The sequence below is a fragment of the Melospiza melodia genome, chromosome 3, assembly GCF_035770615.1.
Source record: "Melospiza melodia melodia isolate bMelMel2 chromosome 3, bMelMel2.pri, whole genome shotgun sequence".
Taxonomy (NCBI): Eukaryota; Metazoa; Chordata; class Aves; order Passeriformes; family Passerellidae; genus Melospiza; species Melospiza melodia.
Genome location: NC_086196.1, coordinates 39,281,668 through 39,308,070, shown reverse-complemented (window position 1 = coordinate 39,308,070; position 26,403 = coordinate 39,281,668). Strand labels below are relative to the sequence as shown.

The 26,403-nt window shown below is 40.3% G+C and overlaps 1 protein-coding gene across 1 annotated transcript in view; it reads left to right on the top strand.

Annotated features, from left to right (window-relative positions):
• The first annotated feature begins 1,263 nt into the window (after positions 1–1,263).
• Positions 1,264–26,403, top strand: part of AIG1 (androgen induced 1) — a 123,533-nt gene continuing 98,393 nt past the window's right edge. Inside the window, exon 1 of the mRNA XM_063151392.1 lies at positions 1,264–1,546. Within this exon, the coding sequence (XP_063007462.1) occupies positions 1,406–1,546 (141 nt within the window). The 5' untranslated portion in view covers positions 1,264–1,405. The remainder of the gene's footprint in view (positions 1,547–26,403) is intronic.

Genomic DNA, 26,403 nt, shown 5'->3' with positions numbered 1-26,403 from the left:
CATGGGTTTTTTCCCCTTTAAAATAACTTTTCCAGATAGTGAAGCAATTTAATACTTACTCTGCAATCAAGCATCTTAAGAGCTTTCTTTCTTAAGGTGTAGGAGTCCAAAACATGAGCCCCCCCTTGATTTCTCCTAGTATCAAGGATCCCTGTGGTGATCAAACCTCTGCTGACAGGACAGAATCACAGAATGCATTAGGTTAGAAGGGACCACAGTGGATCATCTGGTCCAACCTCCCTGCTCAAGCAGGATCATCCTAGAGCCCATGGCACAAAGCATTGTGTTCAGATGGTTCTCAAACATCTCCAGTCAGGGAGACTCCACAGCCTCTCTGGGCAATGTGTTCCAGTGCACAGTCACTCACAAGTAAAGAAATCCTTCCTCATATTTAGGTGGAACTTCCTGTGCGTCAGTTTCTGTCTGTTGCCTCTTTTCTTACTGCTGGGCACCACTGAGCAGAGCCTGAATACATCCCCTTGACACACTCCCTTAAGATACTCCCAGAAATTGATGAGGGTCCCTCTCAGTCATCACTTCTCGACGCTGAACAGGCCCAGCTCCCCGAGCCTTTCCTTGTAAGACATGCTCAACATTGGTATGATGTCCCAGGGCATCATGCCTTACAATGCTGGTACTTCATTTCAACCCAGGGACCAGGAGGCTCCCATCTCCCAGGCTTGTAGGCACTGGAGAGCCCACTCCTAGCAAAAGTCTGTGGATGAGCAGAAACCTGAAGGTTCCTCAGGAACACAGAGGGCAAAACAAATGCATTGCGCGGCGGGGCCGCAGTGCGGACACACGAAGGGTACGGACACAAGCGGGGTACGGACACAGAAGGGCAGCCCTGGCGCGGCAGGCAGGGCGCTCAGCCAGAGCCGCCCCCCCTCCGCGGCCTCTCCCGGGCGTCCCCGGCCGCGCTCCCGCCCATTGGCAGCGCGGGCCGCGGGGGGGTCACACACGAGCCGGAGCGCTGCTCCGAGCCAGGCAGGCATAACCCGTAACTGCTGAGTCATTGTAGCTCCCGCTTGAAAACCGGCGGGCAGCCGGGTCCTGCGCTTAACTCGTGCTCACACCGGCGTTCCTCCCCTCCCTCGGGAACGGCCCGGCCTCCTCCGGCCCGGCCCGGACGCGGAGCTGAGGCTCGGGAGCGCGCCGAGCCCGCCCGGCCGCCGCCGCCGCCCGGCCCTGCGGCCCCCCTGCCCCGCGCTGCCGCCGCCGCCGCACCGCGGGCCCTGCGCTCCGCCCCGGCCGGGGCCGCGGGGGCGCTCGGAGTCCCGCCCGCACGGCGCGCACACACACCCAGGGATACACACACACACACCGGGACACGGACACTCACACGCGGGGCACTGGGACACGGACGCGGGCACAGGCACACGGAGGCGCACCCCGCGCCGCAAACATGGCGCTGGTGCCCTGCCAGGTGCTGCACGCCGCCATCCTCCTGTCCTATTGCTCCATCCTGTGCAATTACAAGGCCATTGACATGCCCGCGCATCAGACCTATGGAGGCAGCTGGAAATTTCTGACCTTCATAGACCTGGTAAGTGCCCCCGGCGGCGGCCGTGGCCCTGCCCCCTCCCTCGGGCTGCCCGTGGAGCGGCCGCGGCCCGGGTGCATCGCGGCCCCGGCGCTCGACGGCTTCGCCATGCGGTGACCTTAAAGCGGGGCGGCGACATGTTGGGGCTGCAGGGCCGGCCGTGAGAGGGGCCAGCCGGACTCCGCGGAGCCGGGTGGTTTGAACGGAGACGGGCACGGACAAAGCCGAGCGGCTGCCGCCTGTAAGCGGCCGCGGGGAAGGTGCGCCTGACAGCCTGCCACCCGAACCAGTGCTGCTGATGTGTTTCGCCTTTTCTAATGGCCGACAGTGAACACCAGAACCTGCTGGCCCAGCATCTGGCTCCCGTGTGCTGTCAAAATAAAATATATGTCTTGCTCCTTTTGGCCCTTCTGAGGAGTCCATCCGTGACAGGTGCAAGTGTGTCAGTGATGCAAAAAGAGCCAGGCAACTCCAACTTGCCATATCCAGTTAGTTTTGGCTGCAAATCCATGAACGAATGTATGAAATAAAAGACATGTCATTTCATCATATTTCTTCATAAGGGTCCAGATCTGCTGGAGTCACCAGCATGCTGGCCTGCTGGAGAACACCAGGTGCTAGTCAGGGCTATTTTTAATCTGAGCTTCCTAGGCGTGCCGCCCCCATAACAAGTGTTCCCTTAGTGCCGGTGGGAGGAGAGGGGGCGGGAGGAAGAGAGGAGATGGGAGGAGAAACTTCGTTTCTGGTTCAGAAATATGATAGCCAACTTACACCTAGTACCTAGATCAAAATACTTCTTTTTCTTTGTATCCACGGTGTAACTAGGTGAGAAATTTTGCGGTTCCAACTCACTGAAAAGTCCCAAAATGCAAGTATTTCAGTGCCTCCCAGTGATAACACCTCTCTCAGAACTTCATTGTACATTCACAAGTACTGCTGCTATTGCCTACACACATGTTACTGACTCTATAGGTTGAGTTTGTGGGCTTGGAGACCAAAGACTCAAACACCCATGGCCAAGCAGGTCAAGCAGGCAAATTTCTGTATCAGGATTAGGTTGAGGTTCACTGAGATCTGTATTTTATTTGCAGAGAAGAAGAATCCACTATATTTTTCACTTAGCCAGGATAATTTTTTTTGCAGGTGCAAAAATTTGCTGGAGCTCTGAGGTTCCACAGCAGTAACTCTAAATTAGTGTCTTAAGGCTTGATGTTTATCTGGAGAACAAACTAGAATCTATGTTTTTTTACCTTTTGGGTTGCTGAACAGTACTGTCTGTAATATTGGTTAATAGAAGTTAAAATAAAATCCCAGTAAGTTAGGGGGGTAGCTGTTGACTTCAGTGACAGTTGAACTGCAAGTGAACCAGCCAAAGCTAAAAGCTGATAATCTCTCTGAGTCTCCTTCACCTTTTTCTCTTTTCTCCTAGCCCTGACAGTTGCTTGAGGACTAAGTCAACTGGAGCTGTCATACAGTGAAAATTTAACTGTAAATGATAGTCATCATTTCCCAAAAATTATAGCCTTGTCAATGGCAAGTTCACATGGGCTTTTCCATCAAAGTATGTACATGGTCCAGTCTACTTCTATCAGGGCTCAAAAGGTCATGGTAAATATGTAGTGCTTTCTAAAATAGCTAGAATAGTTATCAACTGCAGCTAGTTATTTCTGTCCTTTAGCTAATAGTTGTCATGTGTTTCCCATAGTCAAGCCCAGTAGTTGAGGAAAGATTTAGCTATTTCTTACAGTGTTCTGTCCTTCAAAATAACACACAATTCAGTGACTTGAATGCCTTTCTCAGGGACTAGCCAGCATGCAGAGCTCTCCATTTGCCAGTGATATGTCTTTATGTCCAAATGGCCCTGCCAGTATCTTATGTGAGCAATTGTATCTTTTTGTTTGCTGGGACTGCTAGGAGATTTGACAAAACAAAACCAGTTAGATTCCTGAGGAGGGTACCAGGAGGCATGGTTAGAGGATGTTAGGCATATTTCCAAAATCCTGTATCTTGACTAAGTCTTGAAAAGCTCTTCCATAAGTTTCAGTTTGCTCAGCCATGTGCAGTGTTCCTGTGTCAGTCACATTCAAAGGCTGTCTAGACAAAATATCATCAATGCCAGAGTCTTGGCAGACGTGTGTTCTTGCTACAGATTGTACCTCCACAAACAGAGATTTCATCTTTGACATCACAGAAGCACGTAGAAGTTCTTTCTGCTTCCAAAAACTGCTACCAGTTTTTGAGAAAAGTCAGTTTATTACTTTAATCTGTAAAGTAATTTGGAATTTTTTCCATCTGTCCATTTGCAAAGGGATGTTCGTTCCAGTCTCAGCATCCATAAATCTCTTGGAGTCTTAAGTAGCCAGTTTTGTAGAGGGGCTGTGATAAATTATTTACAGTTATCAGCAGGTATTATACTTTTGAACTGAATTATGAAAATCTAGTAGTTTGGACTCTAAAACGTGGGGCAGTGAAACATTATAAGTGTATGCAGTGGTTTGAACAGTAGACTTTGAACCCTCACACTGTTCACAGAAGTTGAGCATTAAGAGGAAGTTTTTAAATACAAATGTAATGTCCATGTCGATCCAAAGTATTTTGGATGTTCATATCTAAGTAGTGTTTAGTGTTTTGGATACCAGTGTTCATCCCTGATGTCTTCTGTCTTTAAATTAGGAAAGAAAATAAGTGCAACCAATAAATTTTAACTGCTGTCATTCTTATGACTTAATATTTTTTTTGGAGTTGCAAATCTGGTGGCAGCATTCCCTAAAACACCAGTGACAGTGGAGTATTTTTCTGGTTTACGAAGCAATGCACAGGCAATATGTTTTGACATTATATTCAAGATGCTCCTGACTGCTGCTACTAACAATAATATCTCCACTTCAGCCTTTCTTCTCCGTATATAGAGGTGGTAGATATTTACCCTGCTTTTTGCAAAGGTGGTAAAGATACCGGTCTAGTACCTGTGTATTCCAAAGCCCACCCAGAAAAGACAGCAGTGTCTTCTTTGTCATGTATAGAGTGCAAAACCAAGGTGTGAAGAGGTAGAGTTGCTGCCAGAATCAGTTGGTGGACCCAGCAGATGGAATTATGAAACTGAATATTCAAGCTAGTTCAAAACTACGTGTTGCTTTCATTTAAACTCAAAACACAAACAAAGCCCTGAGGTTACTTCATGTGAAAATAGCAAAGAATTGGATACAGATGGGATATTTAAAGAAATGGGCCTAAAATTTCTTGTTTAGCTGCCTTTGTTTAACTCAAATTCACAATTTTGTGCTTTAATAGTAGAATGCTGCAGGGCAGCACTGTCCTGTGCTGCACCCCATAAATACATTGTTGAGCCTCATAGCTGAAATTTAAGTTAGGCAGGAAATGATGCCAGCAAATACGGTGGGAGCAGAATTCCTGAGGAGATTTGGAATTTTGGAATGGAGGACTTGGGAACATGGTCATTACTGTGGGAATTCCATGGGTAGATCTTGCCACCATCACATTCCCATCAAATTTCATGGTCAGATCTCACTCTTATCCCATTCCAGTGGGAATTCCACGAGTAGAGTTCACCCCAATGGTGGATTCCACTATTATCCCATTTCAGAGCCCCCTGATGTCCACGTGTCCGGAAGAGAGGAAATCCCTCAGAAATTCTCCTTATGCAGTTCTGTAGGTACTTGAAGTACCTGGATTAAAGATAATAGTGCTTGGTCATCCTGCATACACTGCAATCACACACTTGCCTTTATAAATGCACATTTGTTGAGGAATCCATTGCACCCACTCGTTTAAAAGTTGCTATTGCATTTTATTCTTCAATTTCTCTTGGATCTCTTACTTTTGTTGGGAGAGGAGGCAAAATTAAATAGAATTTGTCTTCTGGAATAAAGTGGAGAGCCTGTGGGTGCCAAAAGAAGACCAAATCTACTTTATGTGTTAGGGTGTGTGTAATAATTAGCAGAAAAGTAACTTAGAGTTCTAAGTATGTACCTCCTTAGTAAGGGATGTGCTAGTCTAAATAGCTTCTAGTTTTAGTTGTGCAGTTTTTCTGAAAACCTTATTCCTCAAAGAAAGTAGAGTAAACCAAGATACAAGTGCACATATATTAATAAATTTATGGTTTTTTGGTTTCATATTTTATAATCTTAAGGTCTCCCTGATAGGCAGCACAGGATAGTTAGAGACAGAAAGCAAGGCCAGATTTTTGGAAGCAGTCTCAAGTGTTATGTTTTATGATTAACATCATAAAATTAATAGTCCCATTTTGAATATCAGAATGTTAACCTGGGTATTCCTATGACTTGATTCAGCGCAGCCAAAGCTAGAGAGGAACAGATTTTGCTCATATATAAATCTGCCTGAGTTATACATTTATTATTCTCTTGAAAGAAATAGCAGGATGTCTGTGTGAACTTTTTATATGTTGCCTGGCAGATTGAGTTCTACAAAAAATAGGTATGTGCTCTGTTCCCAGCACACATTTTTTTGCCAGTAAATGCTGGAGGTTTTTTTCAGAAAACACCTTTAGATTTAGTTTGATTAAGTTCAAATAAGTGATCAGAACTTATATCCTTGTCTCTGAAAACTTTCAGAGGACCTTGTTATCAACAGGACTAGAAATTCAAGTTATTAGACTTAGAATTTATTTAATTAGTGTATTAGTTATTAAGCTGCTTGTGATACAGTTATTGGACAACAAAAAAAGATATCAGTTTAGCAAAATGAAGCAAAAAATTTTGGTGATTTGTGCCCAATTTGGATTTAGTGGAGCTGATAGGAAATAAAAGGACCAGAAAATACTAGAGGCTAATAGTTTCAGAATGAAGGAATAATAAACAGTAGCATTGGTGTATTATTTGAAACTGAGTGAGTTTCATTGCTAACTGTATGGGTTACACTTGCCACAAGCAGAGGACAAAAGTGAAAACACATTCCACACTCTATGGAATATAACTATGACTCTTTTACAGGATTTCCCTTAGTAAAATATATTTCACCTTATGATTTCCTTTTTCATCATCTGTAAAGTTAGCCTGATATGCAAGTGTTTTATGGCTTTTGAGTGAAAATATTCCAGAAGTGTAAAATATTACTATGCATTATTCCCAGTAGTAATTAACCATCATATCTAAATACTTCTGTGGTGTTACAGATAATAAGTCAATGGAGAATGTATCAGTTTACATAAAAAAGGATAGTTTTTAAAGGAATAACAAGATGATTCTTAATGATAGTTAAGGTATTTCAGAGAAAAGGTGATAATATATGTAGAAGAGCCTTTTAAGTATTTCAGAGCTTTTTTTCACTCTTGGGCTGTAAACATGTCTGGGGAAGAGTAATGTATAGTGCTGTTGATGCAGTAATAAAAATGTAATAGGTTCACCCTTCTTTATTCATAGATCCGTATTTTCCATTTGCTGTTGGAAGCGCTATTACAAATTGAGTGGAATTTGAGCACTACATTGAAGTGTTCTGTTTTCACATTGCATTAGTCTGCCCTTTATTTTACAGTTGTACTTAAGTATGATGTACATTTAATTTGAGAATTCTCAGGGAAGTTATGGCTATCTTGACTGTTTGTGTTGGCAATAGGGTTGGCAGCATAAAGCAGGTGAATGGAAGAGAGGAAAAATTGGGATCACTTTCTATGATGATAGATTTAACTAATGTCAGTAATTTTATTTTATAACTTGGAGTAGGTAAGTGATATGCAGCAGTGCTGTGTTTTACACCAGTGTACTGTCTGTAGAGTTTTGCCAGAAGAGTTTCAAATAATGACAACTTCTTTAAAATTTTATTACAGTGATAAGGACAATTCAGATAATCTTATATGCCTTCATATGGAAAAATTGTTTTAAACAAGGACAACATGTCTAGTGTTCTACGTTAGTGTGCTTTGCTGAAGTCATTTGGGTTCTGAGCTGTCCTAATCCATTGTGAATATAAGTATTTAAAAATTATTTGATCAATGTATTTTTGGCCTTATATTTGTGTTGTGTTAATGCAGCCATGTAAGTTTATACAAGAAATAGATTCTGGAAGATTGACCTTCTTAAGCTGTGGTAAAGATCTATATAGCCTATCAAATAATATTCTTAACTAATATAGAAATTTCCAGCTTAGTGTTCTAAATTAAATATATTTGTAATAAAAATCAAATAACACTCGATTCTTTGCAGTTACATGAACCAGGATTTGTAGGGTAGATTGCCATGTAGATAGTCGTTGGGCTGAAAAAGAATATGTGGTAATATGCCACTGTACAACAAATCTGAAGTTGACCTATAAGTAAAGAAAAAGCCTTTATGAAAATAAAAAACCTTCACGTTCCACAGATATAAGTTTGAAGATTTGAATTAAGTAAAACGATAGAACGTAATAAAGAAAAAATATGCAATTCTGCAGTCTGTTGAGCACAATATATGAGATTCATTATGAAGGATTATGCTGAGTGTGTTTTTACCTGAACAAACCAATAAAAAAAATATTAGATTCCTTCTATTAGATGAAGTATTTTCTAAGTTGCAACCTTCCATATGTAATAATAGGTTTTGTGAGGGCCTGCATATCCTAATACAATATGTAGAAAACATTTTTCCAATTGTGCTACTTTAATATAGTCTCTGATGTTGGGAGGAGCTCATTATGAGTGGAGAATTTCTTGTCATTTGGAGTTCTAATTGCTAATGCAATTCCAGACAGTAGATGTAAAAACGATCACCACCAGTGTCAGGTTAGTATGCTTTCTGTAGAATTCAAGAGTGAAATAAATATTGGTGTATAAGAAAGTTCACATTGGATATTTCTGTATTTGAAATAAAAGTGATGCTATTGCTTGCAAAACATTCATGCAAAATATCAAACTCCTTTCAGTGTAGGTTTTTGGGATTTTTAAAGTAATTGAATATGAGGCCTAGTCTTCTCATCTTGGTGTTCCACTGTATGTATGTATACATGGGTAAATATGGCATATAAGATAGAAACAAAATTGACAACTGAATTATTTTGTAGACCAACTCTTTGAATGAGTGAATATGAAAAGCTTTCATCCTTCCAATGAAAGCTTTTTCAAATTTTGCCTTATTTGCCAGCATTTATTTGTATAATTACATTTTCCCTGTACTGTATTTTCCAAGGCTCTGAATTTGTTATTAGTCTTCAAAGCATTGCAGGCTTTGTTCCATTACTCTTACTATGTATAATGCAAGATTTTTTTCAACTCAGCATAGTTAAATATGCTACCATTGAAAAAGCTGTGTTTAACTTTAGTGGATGGAAAAGTTAACCCAACTCTGAAGAAAAAAAAATCTGTTGGAAGTAAAACTTCCAGACTTTTCAGACAGGAAGAAACTCTAAGTTAAAATTTATAAGTATGTGTTGGTAAGACTTAAAAACAAGCCCCTCTCCCAATTAGAACTGTGATTAAGTTTTGGGTTTTTTTTTTTTTTTTAATGCTGCAAAATTGCTTTTATGCTGCAAGTTTTAGGAATTCTGTTGGCTGAAAACAGGCTAAGCTTATGTGAAATGCTAGGGGAAAATAAGAACCTGATTTTCATTTGTATGAAGGCTTCTTCTGGCAATGTAGCTAAATCCCATTTCTCCCTTGAGAGTTTCAGAGTACCATTTGAATGCCTCTAGTTGTATTCCCTGAACATCCTGTCTTGCCACTGCCCATACAAGCATCCAGTTTACAGTAGGTTTTCCAAACAAATATGCCAGAAGATGAAGTTGTATAATAATTTCCACTTTAATCTGTTTGTAGCTGACATGGTTCAGGTATTTTTGCTGCAGTGGTCTGTCAGGTTAGTTGTTTTAAAGTGCATGAGGACTCTGCAGTGTAGCTTAAAACAAAACTAGTGCTGCTGCATTTTTCCTAGCTGAATATTTGGTGTCCTGGTAAAGTAGAATAGAATGTGCAGGAGAGCAGGATGTAAAATCCCTCACTAATTTCTTCCTTACATGTAAAGCAATGCACAAGGGGTAGTGGGTTTTTGCAATTAATTGGTCCAACTGAAACAATTTAAGAGGCTGAATCTTAACTCTACAAATGCTGCTAGACTCTTCAGACTGCTTGTGTAGGGAGGGACCTAGCTGAGAAATAAAATTTTAATCTGTTCTGGATTGATTGGCTCATTTTTGGTTTCAGGCCATGCTGTCTGTATTTGTATATTTTTTTAAACCTAAGGGGTTTCTGTACCTGAGGGTAAATTTACTTTTTTCTTTCCTATATTTGTGTATATTTTATAATGTGTCTTGAAGCCTTCTGGTCCTGACAGCACATAAGTAATAAATCGTTATTTATTATTATCGCTAATATTATTAGAATTCAGCACGAGTGGGAGTTCCACATGCAAAGTACAGGTGGCATATGTTCCTAAATGTACTTGATCAGATGCAAAAGGAAGGAAAAGAAACTGACTTGAACTGCTGCTATATGAATTGGTGAAATGCAAGAATACAGAAGGGATATTTTCCCTGCGAGACGCTTAACAAGCGCATGCCTGTGAAAGGGGTGGAAGCATTTCAGACAGCTGATGTTGGGGCAAGTGGCTGATCCTGAGGCATGGCAGTGGGGCCCTTGCCCATAGGGAGGACACAAGTTGTTTGTGGCCACGGCTTGTGTAGGCTCAGCCGTGTAAAGAAAGGAAGTAGGGAAGTGAGGGAGAAAAGGAATCAGACATGACAGCACTTTGTACCTGGGGCATGTAGGTGACAGAGTGCACTGTGCCGACCAGTTCTGTGTTGTGATAAACTGGTATTTAGGTATTTGACTGCCAGCTATGAGGACAAAGTGAGGGAAAGCAAAGGGTGGAGATGCAGGGTGGCTGGTATTTCTTGACTAAACCAGCATGTGTTAGCTCCCTCAGACTTCCCTTCTTTCCTTTTCCTCACTGTCATTTCTTCCTCCCGCACACCCACGCAGTCTCCCCACACAGCCCCCCTGGCTGGGGGCACTGGTGCCACAGCACCACTTCTCTGCGCATCGTGTCTGGCTTAGCAAGCTGTGCTCAGCGCAGGGGGCTTGCAAAGCTTGTCCCTAGCTAGAAGCCATATGCGCTGACAGATGCAGAGGTCCCCATTGCTGTTCACTTAGGCTTACAAACAAACGGAGACTCCATGCTGTGAAAACTTTCTTAACCTGGGTTTACTTGTTCTGTGTTCCAAGGACTGTGCAGTAGACACAATTGTCTGCATTCCAGTAGGTCCCAGGAAGTGAGTCCCAAGAATGCGTGAGTCACAGTGGAAATCTGCTGTGTGGAACTGCATGGCACTGTACTTTTAAACTGGACATTCGGGAGGCTGGAAGGGATTTGGTGTGTTCAGGTGTGGATACACATCTTCATATACATTTGATATAATAGTTATTTACCTATGCTGCGCATAATTTGAAAATACCAAACTGTCATAAGAGCTACTCTGTTCCATAGCCTCTCCATATGCTGTGCACATCTCAGGGTAAATTGGTCCTACTACTACTGAAGTCAGTCTAGGTGACCAATTAATGAACAATGGGTCAAAGATTACAGCGGTTCAAGATGCTGTTCAAGTTTTTCAGTGTCGACTGTAGAGGACAGGAGAGAGCAGACAGCTTTTGGGTTAGCTGTCTCATGACCTACCGTGGCTAGAAAGGAATATTCCTGTGTTTATTAAGGAGCTAATGATCTTTCTAATTCTAATATATTATTAGAGAAGATTAGCATTCAAATCTCCTTGACTCATTGCCAGTATAATTTCAGAAGCTAGATACCTCTGGTTTTCCATAGATTGTATTCTCTGCTTTTAAGTTATGTATAATTTCAGGCTAAGTTTTATTTTCTTTTTGTCATGGTTTAAGGCAGAAGCTACTTAAAATTATTACCAAATATTACCAAAATACTTCAAAGCTGTTTTGCTCCCTATTAATTACAAGGCTGAGTTCAAATGATGAGATGTATTTTATGACAATGCATTTTAGAAAAGCTTGGAGGGACCTCTTGTTACTTTGAGGATTTGGACCAGTGGGATCTGAACTTTTTGATTTTAAAATTCAACCTGCAATATAAAAGCGAAATATGAATGTTCTTGAAGGTGTGCAAGGGATGACTCTTTTCATCCACTGCTGGCTTTGTCAGTGAAAGTACTGTCCCTTTGCCCTGATCCATTTGCGCCCCTTATCACCCTGTCACGCTCCTCAGTTACAAGTTGCTGTCAGCTATCAGTATATTTTGTGCCTTTTTTTTTTTTTTACAGGAATCCCCCTATCCGTTTTCTCTTCTCTTGTTCTAGTATCTTCTAACCCAGCAATCTCCTTGGTCTTTCAGCTCTGCATTGCAGTTCTAATTACACTCCCAGTGCTCTTCCAGAAGCCTGTGTTTTCCTGTCAAGTGCTGCTTTTCTTACCCCACGTACTCCTTACACTCCTTCCCCACCATTCACACATACTTTCTTCCCAGTGCATTCATTCTCATATATTCTGTGTTCTCACCCTGTCCTTCCCAAATACCAGACCTACTCAGTGTCATTCATTCTCTCGTGTTTTTAAAGCACCTTGTATAGAACCAAACCAATAAAAAATAAGCCATCTTCCATTAGAAAAACTTGATCTTGCTGTGGTGTGGCCTTAAATAAACCAGTTTGGAAATTATGCTGTTACATAAGACTCTTAGCTTTGCTTTCTGTTTTTGAACAAGTTTTTAAGCATCCTGGTTACAGGAAAAAAAAGCCTGTAAGTGTTAAGCATAACGGATCATGATCCTAATGTTTATTATGGTGTTAAAATCTTGTCATTTCTTGGTAGTCTGCCATTCAATTTTTTTATGATAAAATTTCCAATTCAGAAGGAGGTCCTTGATAAAAACTGACATTTAACATGAAAAATCAAAATTATGTACAGAATCGGCAATCAATATTTATTCCAACATTTTCCATCTTTGTTTTTTGTAATGTACTTGTTTTAAATGAGATGCCAAAATTATTTAAATTGTATTTTATATTTCCTAATAAGAAAACTTGTCTTTTAACAAGCATTGTGAGGTTTGAAATCTACTACTTTCAGTGAAATGAACAAAAATGTTTTTGAACATTGCTTAGCTGCTTAGCTTTTCAGCTGTTAATAGAAACAGCTTCTTTCTCTTTTTTCATGTGAACGTATACAAGTACTTGTACCTTGTTTGTAGGTGCAAATTTTGGCTGTATGCAACACACCCAGTGCAATTTAGGAGTAAGGAAAGAGAGAAATATACATTTCACAGTGATAACTTTCTCCTCAAACCCACATGAAAACATACTCATTTTTGTCAGGGGTTACCAGATAGAGATAAGCCTGCCATGGCTCCACTCCCCCATTTCCAACCATAAGCAAGGCTGAACGCATGCCCAGTGGACACATACAGAGACAGATGTATAAAATCAGTTTGTCTGTAATCCAGGTCAATACAAATAAACTTTTGATTGAACTAGGTGGCTTAGAGTCAATATCTTTTAAGATATGTCAGCCAGGATGTCAAATGATGTTTGGAAGAAGGAATGCTCAACATATGACCCCCCTAGAGTCTGTAACCTGCCTGCTTAGCCTTCCTGTGCTGAACACAGGGCTGGGCTGCTGTTAGGGTGCTGTGTTCTGGTGGGAGCACTTTGGTCTCAATGTCACTTCTGTCAGAGAGTTCAGCCCTAGCACAGGGCCTACCTGTGTGGCACTTCCCTGGAACCAGTGTTCACAACTGCCTTGTGATACAATGTCCCAGGAGGTCAGTGCATCTCACAAAGGTCCAGATCTACAGGCGTATTTTGATATTACTTCCAACAGCTAATGGAAAGGTAACAAAGATCTTGATCTACAGGGGTACTTTGGTGTTAATTTTTACAGCTGATGGGAAGGTATTCTCTCTGTATTATTCACATGGGTTCTGCGTAATTTGCACTTGAGTTGAGGTCAGACTCCCAGTTCTGGTAGATACAAAGCATCCACATATGCATGTGACTTAGAAATATGTGATTTTTCAGCACATTGTAAGATAAGACATAAAATACTGAAGGAAGGTTTTTTCTGTTTTTTGGTTGTTTTTTTTTTTAATGCCACTTCTTGTGTGATTGTAAATTTACGAATTTGTTCCAGAAGGGAAGAAAAAAATCAATCTTACAATTTCTTGTGAGGAAAAAGATTTAGGAAGAGTATTTCAAAATCATGGTTTCAGAGCAGTTGAACTGATCAAGTGAAAACAAGACATTTGATTGTCTTCATTAAAATACTCGGACAAAACGAGGTTAGAAAGGAATCAGCCAGTGCAGTGAGAAACTGTTATTCAGAAATATTTTGTCAGTGGTATTAATTGAAAATGTGTTAAATTTCCCTCTGGCAAGGGACAGATCAAGGTCACAAGAGGACTATAACACTGAAAGTTGTGACTTAATCATAAATATTACGTTATTTCATAGAAATTGTACCTGTGCTGTGTGGAATAGTCAATGCAAGCTTAAATTTGAAAGTGAGAGTCAGAAGAGTGTGATAAATCCAAGCCCAGAAAATAACAACTGCTTAACCTTTTCCTTTTTATTTTTTATTTATTATTTTTTAATTATGTACAGCCTGATTACAAGAATTAGTAAGTATTTTGAAGGCAAAACCAAAAAATAACAATATGGGTACATGTTCTCTTCTGGCCAGTCTTGCCCTTGCAGACCTTGTATTTTGCCTGTCTTGTTTTATGTGTTAAGTGAATGTGACCAAACAGTCTTTGCCAGACAAAGAACTGTAGTGATGGAGGTAAACTTGTTTTATGAGATACCTATTTGCATGGTGTGCCTGTATCTCAGTGGTGTATTTTCAGACAAGGTCTCTTTGGCGAGGCTGTGCTATGGACAGCCTTGAGCCTCATTCTGAATCACTCCAGTGTCTTCATGCTGGTCTCGAGTGTATATATCTTGTGTGAGAGAAGACATAGCCTTGATACTCAAGAATTCCATAGAGTAAACTAACCTTTTTAAAGAACTCTTTCTAAGCCAGGTAGATGGAGGTTCAGCATTCAGAATCAGACCTGGAACAGACCCATCTTTTATTAATATAATGTCTTCTGATTTACTGCAAGAAGACACTGAAATGATTAAGTGTACCAGCAGTCTGCATAAAATGCCTGGGTGACCTCCGAAGCACTATGATAAATATCAAAGAAAAAATTTTAAACCTGTATGATCAGCTTAAGGAAAATTAAGGCCATATCTCAGTTTGTTGGAAATACTGGTAAAGTAGGAAGACAGGTAGTGCCTGCAGAGTGGCAGAAGATCTAGGTCACATCTTTTTCCATATGACCTAAAATGAATGAGTATGCTGGGTTGAAAATATCTTTCCACTGGAGTTTGCTTTGCAGTTTTTCTCCTTGGTGGTCTTCCCAACAGAAAGCCCAGGTAAATAGTATAAACAGTTAATTGACCATTCTAAATGATCAATCTTGTCTGTTCTCTTTAGGGATGCTTACATGTGTACCATCTCCTTTGTTCTCCTTTTTCCAAGAAATAAGCAGTACACACATAGAGACCTTCCAAAAAAAATTAACGTCTTCTGATAGCAAGCGTCTTACTAAAATTCCTTTGTAGTGCCATTGTACCTTTTATTACAAGTTCTCAAAGCATTTAAGAAATATTTGCTAACTAAAGCCTCGCATCTCTCTGCGGAGAAGTGTGTTTTGAACCAAATGCAGTCACAGCAGACAAGACACTGAAATTGGTTGGACATATAGTCATTAAAATCCTTTAGGAATTACCTTAGTTGTGTAATCTGTATGTTAATCTCAGGTGGTTTAGGAGGTGATGTGGGGCACAGGCTGCCCACAGATTACCCCTGTTCAGTCTTTGGGGTTTTTGCAGGGTGGGGCTGGTGGCTATTCAACCTGCTCGGCTTGGGCTGTTAAGCATCACCTCCAGTCTGCCCTGTCTCACCTGGTGACTCTCTGCTGCTGCTATTCACCAAGATATGGGAAATGTGTGGACATAGCTATTGGGTGTGAATAAACGCCAGTCCTCCCCCCTTGGTGGATCAGGAGCAACCCAACTCCACTTTGGCCCCCCCTTCTTCTGCTGTCCAAGATAAGAATCACAGCCTGGGTGTTTTTTGGTGTTGCAAGAGGCACTGTCTTCAGCCTATGCCTACCCAGGCACTGCAGAGCAAGAGACAGGAGAGGCAGGGTGCATGTTTACATGCTGGATGGTACAGGAAGGGTGATCTGAGTACAAGCTGCTGATGGGGGAAGAAGGAAGAGACACAGCTATTTAAACAGTAGAACGTAGGCTGCTGCTGTGGGTGCAGAGTGGGTGACTGCTGCAGCAGCACTTCAAGAGGCATAGCTCCAGCAGGGCAAGTTGACCTTAAGAGAAAAAAGATGAGGGCTGTAGACTGAAGATTTGCCTGTGTGCATGCTGAGTTCAGGACATCTTCAGTCTGCAACAGCTGTTGGAATCATGGACATATTTCTGGACAGAAGGAGGTGTACCTGCACTGTGCACCATATGTGGCATAAATGAAGAATCTCTGGGAAATGTTTAACCTGCTGGGTGTATACTGTGAAGTTAATCCCTGTGTGAACAGTAGGTGTTTATGCAGAAGAACCAGGCATTCAGCAGCCTGGACAAGTACCATGAGTCCTCACATGCTGCCTGAAGACAATTTCTAGCTGGAAAGAGGGAAAAATGAATGTAGGGTAGCTCAGCTCTAACCTACACAGCGAACATGTAGGTTAGCATGGAGGCTTCCACCCACATGACCTACTTGTGGAACAGCTTCTTTTTTGAAATAAACAGCACAGTATCATCCATGCCGATTTGAGTAGGACGTGTATTTCTGTTGGCTGGAAGAAAGGAAGGTACAGTTGTCAAGCCCAGATGGAGGCTTTGAAATATGCATGATAGTGGCAGCTGTGTGTGGGAAGAATGAGTTGAAGTGTGTTGAGGAGGAGGAGGCTTGTTTACTGTGCTACTGTCTTCTTGTAGCTGTGGAGTTGAATGAGGAGAGAAATGCGGAATGTGTTTCATGTCTGTGGATTATTGCTTCACTGTGCTGGACAATTTTTCTCTCCCAATATTCATTACTTGTTTGAAAATTCATAAAGGATCAGTGATTTGCAGTGAAAGAGATTGCCAAGACAAATCATCCATATTTCCTGGATCCCCATGGATCAATCCCTGATTTCAGGCCCTTCTGCCTGAAGGATCCATCTTCAAATGGATCTGGGCTGAGGCAGCTGTGTGCATGCTTTGGGGAGGAATGCATTGCCCTGTCAGCCTTTCTGATCTTGAATATTGCGTGTGCCCTTATTTATTAGTGTATTTTGTAGTCCGTGGTTATGTAAATGGTTAAGCCTCTGTAGGGCTGGCATTTGGGTGTCAGGGCCGTGTTTTGTTGCTGCTGCAGTCACTGGTTGGCAGTAATGCTCAGGGGTGGCTGCAGGTGAGACCTGGCTGAAGGCAGTGGTGTGCAGCTTACCCTCTTCCTCATGGGGAAGTGGGGGCAGCTGGGGACAGACTACTGAGGCCTTCCAGCCAAGCCTTGCCTACAGGTGGCCTGCTGCTTGGTTCCTGGGTGCCTGCCCTTCTCTCCCTGCTTGGAAAGGCAACCTGTGGTGCTGAGCTGGGGCAGCCTGGGAGGAGATTCAGCTTTCATGGCTGTGGAGTGCACCCCCTCTTTTCAGGACAAAAGGCAATGCCAACCCTAGCCAAAAGGTTTAGTGATTCATGAGAGAGACTATATGTACTTAGGATTATAAAAGAGAGGAGGTTATGCCATACACAGCAAAAAGCATTGCATTTATGTAGTGAAGTGGATAGGGTCAAGTTAATTCACAACCTCCTTTGGGGTTTATGTTTACTTTAGATTTTTGTTTACAGCTTTCAGTTATCTCATTAATTAACACTTTTCTGTGAGGAGAATAAGAGTTCATGGTTTTTTCTTTTTCTCACAAGAGTATTTTCTAAGCATGTTTTATTATGTATACGTTTTTTGCGTTCCCATCCCAGAGCTTGAAATTAGTATTCTCTGAATAATTCCCGAGTATCTCTTTGAGCTATGTGGCCCAAAAAGCTTTTTGACTTAAAGCAAATGATCTAAAAAGAAAGTCTGAAGATCTAGAGTTTTCTGTTAAAAGCATGTCAAGAAGGCATGAATCCTAATTACTTCTACAATCAGAGAGTCAGTTTTAGTGTCGTGTGTTTTATTTTGTGCTAGTGCTTGGTTTGTCCTGTGCTGTCCTAAGAGCCTTTGCTCTTATACTCAGATAAGGGGTATCTACCTCTGCAGAATGCCAGTTAATGTAGTGAGTGGTTTCCAGATACACCTGATCTTGAGAGTGGCTGCCATTTTAATCTGTAATCATATGACAGCAACTTCCAAATTTTTATCAGTTGAAAGTCTACATCCCAAGTCATTAATCTGATTTGAGCTTTAAGCTTACAGCTATCAGACTTCTATTATAAACATCCTTCCTTCCCTCTTCATTTTCTTGTTGGTCTTTGAATAAACTGTGCTTCAGACCTTTGCCAATCATGAGGTATGTCCAAGTATTTTATAAAGAACCATAGCCACAAAAAGAAGCAACATTGCTATTTATTCTCACTATGACTTTTCCACTGCTTTCATTTTCTCACCTCATCTGTGACATGGACAACCATGTAAAGAGACAAAGTTAGAGGTCATCAAGTGTTTCATATGGCCAGTTCTTAGGAAATTTTATAAGTCTCTAAAATCCAATTTTCTTGAAGTCATGAAAGACACTGAATTGATCAAAGTGTAGAACCATCAAAAAGTGAAATTTACAAGTGTTTGTGTTGGACAAACACAACGTCTTCACAACACTTCAAACAGAAGATGCTGCTGCAAATGGAGTGTGAAAAAATTATTTGCTTAATTAGTAGTAAACAATCATGGCAGCAAAAGGATTTTAGGTGTTTATATTCTCTTAATCATAGCCCAGATCTGCTTCTAACAGTTTTACTGTGAAAATCAGGCTTGTTTTATTTTTCTACTCTTTTCCAAATGAGGATGTAATTTTTTTACTGCTAGAATTTCTTTGCATTCTTCATCCAGTTTTAAGGCCTCTAGTTTCCACCTGGTGTTGCCATGTACACCTTAGCAATACAAGTACACATCGTTATCGTCTGGTAGTGCTTGCAGCTTGTCTTCACTTTGTATGTAGACATAGAGGAAATGGAAAGTTCAAGACATGGCCTTTAGCCAGAGTCAGTCTAATTTTCTTTCTTCCATGAAGCAGATACCATTTAGAAATACCTGTTTAATCTGGTAAGCAGGCAAACTGAAGCACTCATTTAAATTTTTGAGCTCCTTGTCAAGGTCTGTAACTGAAAATATTTTTTTTTTCCATGATAGAATTATCATCTGTGCATTGCTTTATCAGCAAAAGACAGATATAAGTGGTGTTTATTTAGAAGTGTGTATGTCTATATTTAAATATGAGCATTCAAAAGATGTCTATAGGAGAGGGAGATAATCAAATCATGAAGAATTTCTGCCAACTGACTTCTATCAAGGTCAAAAGGATAATTTAATGAGTCTTGGTCAATCAAGAGTTTTGACTGTCTTCTTCCAGAATGTCCTGAGCTATAAGATGTCATCACAGGGAGTAAATTCTCTGGGCTTTACTTAATCTAGAAAATTGACCATAAAAGTAGCTATTGTACTTCCCTGGATGATGTGTTCAGGTAAAATATTATTTTCCACTGCTTTATACCTTGGGCTATGAATTCTAGTAGGTTTCTTTATCAGTTTAAAGTCCTACCTGTAAATGTTAAATGTTAAATTTCTTATAAATACTAGCTGTAATTCTTCTTCACAGTTTCTTCAGACAAATCAGTAATACAGTATTTTTTTACTACATTAGTGAATATTTGTTGCCCTCATATGTAGGATATTTTATCAAATGTTCCGAACATCAAGGAAGAAATTAATAAAAGAAAAATCAGCAGCTTAATTTTGCCACAGTATGTAGAGGAATCGGTTATGGCCCTTCAGTGCAGCTTATCTCAAAGTCCTTCATGTAGACATTTTCTATGCTTTCATTCTCCAAATGCTTAGAAAAATTACTTTTTTCAGAAACTTTGCTGCAGTTAAAATTCAGTAACCAGCAGCAGTGGTAGAGTAGTCATGATTTAACCCTGGCCAGCAACAGAGCACCATATGCAGCCCTTGCTCATCCCCCTGTGGTGGGATGGGGGTGAGAATCAGGAGAGTAAAAAGGAGAAAACCTGTGGGTTGAGGTAAAGGCAGTTCAATAGGAAAAGCAAAAGCCATGCACACAAGCAAAGGAAAACAAGTTTTTTTGCCACTTTGCCTGGGCAGGCAGGTGTTCAGCCATCTTCAGGAAAGCAGGGCTCTGTCACACATCGCCGTTACTCTGGAAGACGGACACCGTCTCTCCAAACATTCCCCTCTTCCTTCTTTTTCCTGCCAGTTTATGTAAGGAACATGATACCATATGCTGTGAGATACCCCTTTGGTCTCTTGGAATCGGCTGTCCCAGCTGTGTCTCTTCCCAGCTTCTTGTTCACCCCCAGCTTCCTCACTGGTGGGGCAGTGTGAAAGGCAGAAGAAGCCTGGACTTGGTGCAAGCACTGCTCAGCAATAATGTAAATATCTATTTTCAATACTCTTCAGCACTAATCTAAAATGTAATCCCCTATTAGGGTTAAGGGGGTTCAGGGTTCTAGCTCCAGCTTTCAGGATCAGTGGTGAGGAATGGCAGACTCCTTTTGAGGAGTGTACATGTCCAAGGTATTAAACTGGAAGACTCTAGTCTCTCCCACGACAAACTGAAGCTTTCGGTTCCAGCAACAGAGAAAATAACTTTGGTTACATCTGTATCTTGCCTCTTATATTTTAACTAACAAAGTACTCAACTAAGTGAAAAGATAATTTCATACTAGTTTGTTATTGTCTTGTCTATATGAGCAACCACCTATGGGAATTCAAATCCTTATTCTCCCAGTTGATAAGCACTTTCATAACATACCATTAGCTGTTGGAAAAACTACCTGCAAAACTTTAATAAGCTTTTTCAAGAAATTACATTAGTGCTGCATTTCATATACAACTTGCCTGGCTGATACTGAAGTGGTAACTTTTTTATCAACATTGCACATCTTGGTTAAAAGCTGAATTGGTTAGTTTGCTGCTGACACCAGCAAGGTGGATCCAGGATCTATAATGGAGACCTCACCAATGAATGGATAGCATCCCTTTAATGTAAACCAGAAATTTGACATGGTATGAGTAAGAATTCTTCATAGGATTGAAAAACAGTGGACTGTAAAGTCACATAGAAAAGACAAAGCTATTTGTTTCAATGTCTTTCGGTTTCATGGAGATAGAAACAGATTTTGAACAGTCACTATAGACTTAAAAGGCAGTTCTGGTATGTGTGTGTGTAAAAACTTCCTGACCTGTTTAGACAGAAAATGACAGTGAAAGAATCAGTAAGGTACATGCCTAAACATGCACAGATAACTCTTCTTTATTCTAATGGATGAGTTGAACCTGTCAAGTGCAGATGTTGCAATTGCAGAATGATTTCCAGATTTACATGGGTGACAACTTGGATAGGGTTTGAATTTTTTTGATTCAAAAAAATTTCTATATAAGCATATAAAATCACAACCAGGTGCTACTGAGTACCTCTTAGTTAATGATAGTCTAGTATACAACTTTACACTCAAATCTTTAGTTGGTCTGTGTCCCCTGACTTTTTTTTTGCCCTCTGAGTAACATGTTTGAAGTCTTACCAGTGTCAGTTCACCAGAATCCTCATGTGAAGTTTAAACCTGTAATGACCATAGGAAAATTCCTTCAGTAGATTGTGAGAATAGTTCAGAAGTGTTTAAAATGTTGTGATCAGCTGGAGTCATTCAAGAGATATGAGACTTTCACAAACAATGAAGAGATTTCACAATCCTTGGTGCAGCTGAACACTTTCCTTACATGAAGCCCCAGACGTAATGTAATCATAGGATCACTCAGGTTGGAAGGGAAGCTATGAGGTCATCTAGTCCAACCCTTTAGATTATGTTAACACTGACCGAGGTTGCCTAGGACTTCATCCACCTCAGTTCTGACTTATAAGTTGGAAACCTCCACTCTTCTACAGTTACACATCCATCTCTTTCTGTTGTGTTGTACTGAACTGCTCGATCCCATTGTCTGCTAAGGATCTCACTGGTGATGATCCTGTTTGCTGCACGTGTGATAGTGTAACATGCTCATAATCCATCATGTATCCTAGTACAGCATATTTTCAGGTACTTTTATAAGCATGTACTACACATGCAGATTTTTCAGTAGTTCCTGTTAAATCTAGATGGAGACTGTGCTATTGAAGTTTTTAACAGGAACCACACCACAGAACTATTTAAAGGTAATGGTTAAGGACCAAAGTTAAGAGTTTCCTTCAGTATTAATTGCTTTTTTTGACAACACTGCTCTCCTCTGCAGATACAGAGAAAGTATTTCTTGTTATTCATTAGGTTAGTTCAGTAACTATTTCATTCACACAGAATGAAGAAAAATCAATTCAGTGAGAAACCAGCTGGGAGTTAGAAAGTAGGAAAACTGGTTTTCCTCCTACTCACCTGCGAATAACAATGAGGTGTGGGAGGATAATATCTACTACCTCTAAAATCTTGTAGAGCATTGTGAAAAGAAATACTAAATCTGTTTTTACTTACTACAGAAAACATACAGTTTTTTAGTATGTAATTTAAATACATAATGCGTTATTTTATGTTTTTCTTTACATTTCCAACACATCTGAAGTTAAGATCATTTATTTAGTTCAGAACTGTCCAGAATTCTGCTTGGAGATATTTAGCATATTCCAGCCTATCACCAGTCATGATACTTATCTAACAGAAGTAAAATAAATGCACCATTTTAGTCACGGTTTTCTAGTACAAGAAAATATAAGCAGTATAGCAAAAACCAAGATTTCATTTTTTTAGGGGAAGTGATTGCCATTGTGTTACTTGGTTTTGGCCCTTGCAAGTCTGGTTACCTTCCTGAACTCTGGAGTCCTTTTTGCTGCCTGGGGTTGACTAGGTGGTTGTGTTCAGTGTCACGTTTTTGTAATGCTCACATGGCATCAATGCCTTAGGCCTTATTTCTCTGCAGTTTCCTTCATCAGAAGCTTTATCCAAAAATGGCAAATAGTGCAAAATGTAGCAGTCTGCTTACTAAGTATATCTTACCACAAGGAAATTGCTTTTTTTTTTTTGTTTTGTCCAGCTACAGTAGTGTTTCCTGTATTTTTTTCAAGCTGAATTTAAAGCTCTGGTTTGGGTTACAAAACAGCAAATTGCTGTAGATTTGTCTGCTTTGCTCTTGGTTGCTCTTCCTGTGCTATTATGCAACAGTGCAGTTAACAGATGTACTATTTTGCCTTCTTATGAAATAGCCACTGATAGGGAACATCTCTGTTGTAAATCTTACTCCTCTTTTTGATCTAAATAAATATGATGGCCTATGAAAAAATTATATATGAAAAATCTCTTTTATTAGTTCTTTAAAAAGATTACCATTGATAAGAGTAAAGAAATTAAAATTGGGGAAGCAGACATAATTGTTTTTGAGGTTTTATTAATATAGTTAGCAATTTATTGGTCTCTGCTTCATGATTTTCTGTTGGTTTCTAAAAAATCATAGCTGGAGAGAAATATTACAATATATGGATGTTTACATTCAGTTTACACTGCTAAGTAATGTGCATTGATATTGTTTAGGCTCGTTTATGACAGTTCCATGTAAAGCATCTTTTCCATATGACATTTGGAATAATTTAAATAAGAGCTGCATAAGAAATAAACAGATAATCTCTTTGATCAGTTTCGAGTTTCTTCAAAAGATGATAACGGTCTGGTAACACCAAAGAGAAACTCCTATCTGAAGCTGGCTCTCTGTGTATTTAGCAGCAAAATAATTTCTAATTTACTGAGGGCTACTAAGGGAAAGCAAACCTAGAACTGAAGTACTTGAGATCCTTTCAGGTTCCTTCTCTGATTTCTTGAGTTGTTTGGAGAGGCAAGAGTCCCTCTAATAATTTCTCCATCTTCAGTCTGAAAACCTGGGAAGTGGTAATGACAAAAAACAAAATAAGGGTAGGAAAATTTCTGGAGAGAAGTGCAGCGAGGTGTATTTGGCCTTCAAGAGCAGAGAAGGTCAGAGTCCGGCCAGCTGAGGTTAAGGCCGACACCCAGCTGCATGGTCTGCCAGCACCCCTCGGCGTCGTAAGGCCTCGGGCTGAGCTGGCTGCGGACTGGATCGCTGCTAAACGACAGGATGGAAGGAGCTGGACACTCGCTGGGGGCGAACTTGGTTTATTGACAAGCCCACGATGCCAGCCAGGGAGGGATGCCCTGACGTACCAGCGAATGACCCAGAACAAAAGGTGCCTCAGGGTTATAAAGGGAAGGGGTGGATCCGGCAGGCGTTTACAGAAGACCAATAGGGGGAGAAGAGGGGATGAGCTTAACACAAATGACACAGTGGAGAGCCCAATAGGTACCAGGTTTGGGAGGGGCCCCGGGACCACAGCCAACCACAACCCCCAAAGAGGAGAAGCTTCTGGAATACTAGGTGGAGTGGGGGGGTGATTGACTGGCCCAGAGAGGAGGAAAAGCATACACATAAGGGAAGAAGGGGAGGAGGAATTATATAACCTAAAAGATTGACAATAGAACTGGCAGGGCTGTGGCGGGAAAACTGAGGAGGGCAGAAGCATTTTACACAAAATGGGGGGGAGCAGATACATAAAATGGGGGAAGAATTAAATGGACTTAACAAACACACTGCAACAGAGAAGTAATCATAATGCTGTAGTAATACTGTGATATGCAGATTGATAAATTTTTTTTTTTCAGCTAAATACGTTTAAAATATGGACATCATGATATGATAGTTATCCTTTTACCATACAAGGGCAATAAACACTTGGTTAAAATATGACCATTTTTGCTGTAGATATTTTGTGCTTATTTTTCAAATTGACTATGGATTAACATGCTGACCTTGGCATTAATACAGGTGTTGTAATTATAGACAGGAAATTCCTGAAGTAGTAGTTTTATATTAATTGTAATACTAGTTTATTTCAATACTATATAATGTTTTGCTTTTAGATGAAGTACATGTTTTGACTATGTTCATAGCTGGATAAACAATGCTTCTTGAGAAGAAAGCCCTTTGCAGGGAAGCACAATATGCTTTTACTTCACTGCATGTATGCAAGTTGATGATTGAATGTCAAGCATTTTATAAATCAAACCAGTATTTAAATTGTATTTTCCTCTGAAAGATAATGCAATTTCATATAAAGGCAAGCTCTGGTATTCTAACTTGGAATCCATGTGCATTTTCTGGGTTATTGTTTTGTTTCAGTGTTTTCCACTCAAAAGGAGATGCTTGCCTACCTGTATTCAATTTGCCATACTTGCAGGTGCTATTTTTTTAGTTATTAATTGTGCATATTTTGGAAGCGGATACAAGCAATGCCTGCAGTGAGTCAAACAAAATTTCATGGTTCTCCTGAGAGCTGTCACTGTGTTGTAACTGCTACTACACCAAGGACTCGGTTCCTTGAAATGTAATACTAATTTTGATTGCACTGTGGCTGCACATGTGTTCCCTAAACACGTAAGGAAAACAATTTATTAGAGCACTAATTCCAGCAGAGTAAGTGAACGCACATCTGTGTGGATACTGTGGGAGATTACTGCTGAGTGGTATCTCATACTGAAGGTCATCAGTTAGATTTTCTGGTAAAGTATTACTCTTCCTGAGTTGGCATCAGAACTAGTAGTCAATAATTGCAGGTAACCAACAGAAGGAGTTGGTTAAAAAAAAATAAAATTGTATGATCCATATAGTCATTTCACAGTTGTCTGCTTTTAAAAACCTTTTTGAAGTAGATAGAAGACATGGCTGGAGCTGTAATGGAATGGACTTTTGCAGTCAATAGGCTAGGCACCCAGCCAGTTTATAATTCAGTGAGACACAGTACATTATCTGTTTTGACAGTCTTCATGGCTAAATAGTCTGGCTCTTGTAATACCTAACTGTGTTTATAAATAGAAATAAAGAAGTAAAATGGCTGATCTTGACAGCAAACTTTGGGTATGGCCAGCATTCACACATGCTTCTTCCCTTCAGTGGAGTGGGAAGAACAAAGTAAACTGATTGCGTTAACTCAAGAACTTAAAAAACATCTTCAGCATGTGTTTTCCTTGATGTTTCAGGAATGCATGAAGAAATGTGATATTTATGAGCTCTGCAGTGCGACTTCTAAAATATATTGGTTTTCACCCAAGAAAACAATTACTTTAGTGGCAAGATGGTAGACAGCATTCACAAGGAGCTGTACTTAGAGTCATGGCTGTCCAGTTTGCATGTTGTGTGGGGAAGGATGGGACAGGAAGAAGTAGTCCTTGTTTCTGATTCCTATTTCTTGCTCCAGATAAAGTGTTTTAGCAGATAGTTTTTATAGTGAAATACAAGCACAGGGCTGGAACCTCAGTATAAGTTCCGAAGATATCTGTGGGCTCTCTCCTAAACTAGCACAACTTATCAGGAAAGGTGGGCATAAAGTCTTTGACATTGCCAGTAATATGTATCTTCTTGAAGACAGGAATTATTCTTTAAGCTCAGTTTGGGTTGAAATGGGTGTAGAAGGTGCATCTGTTAGCAAGTAATATACTCTGATACTGCATAAAAGTTGATACAAAGAATTTGTCTTTTCTTTCCACTGTATGTTACAGCAAGTAGTCCCAAAAGTTAAAAGCTGGACTCATAAAGCCCTTCTTGGTTGTCAAGGTGTGAGTGCTCATCTCACACAAGAAATTGA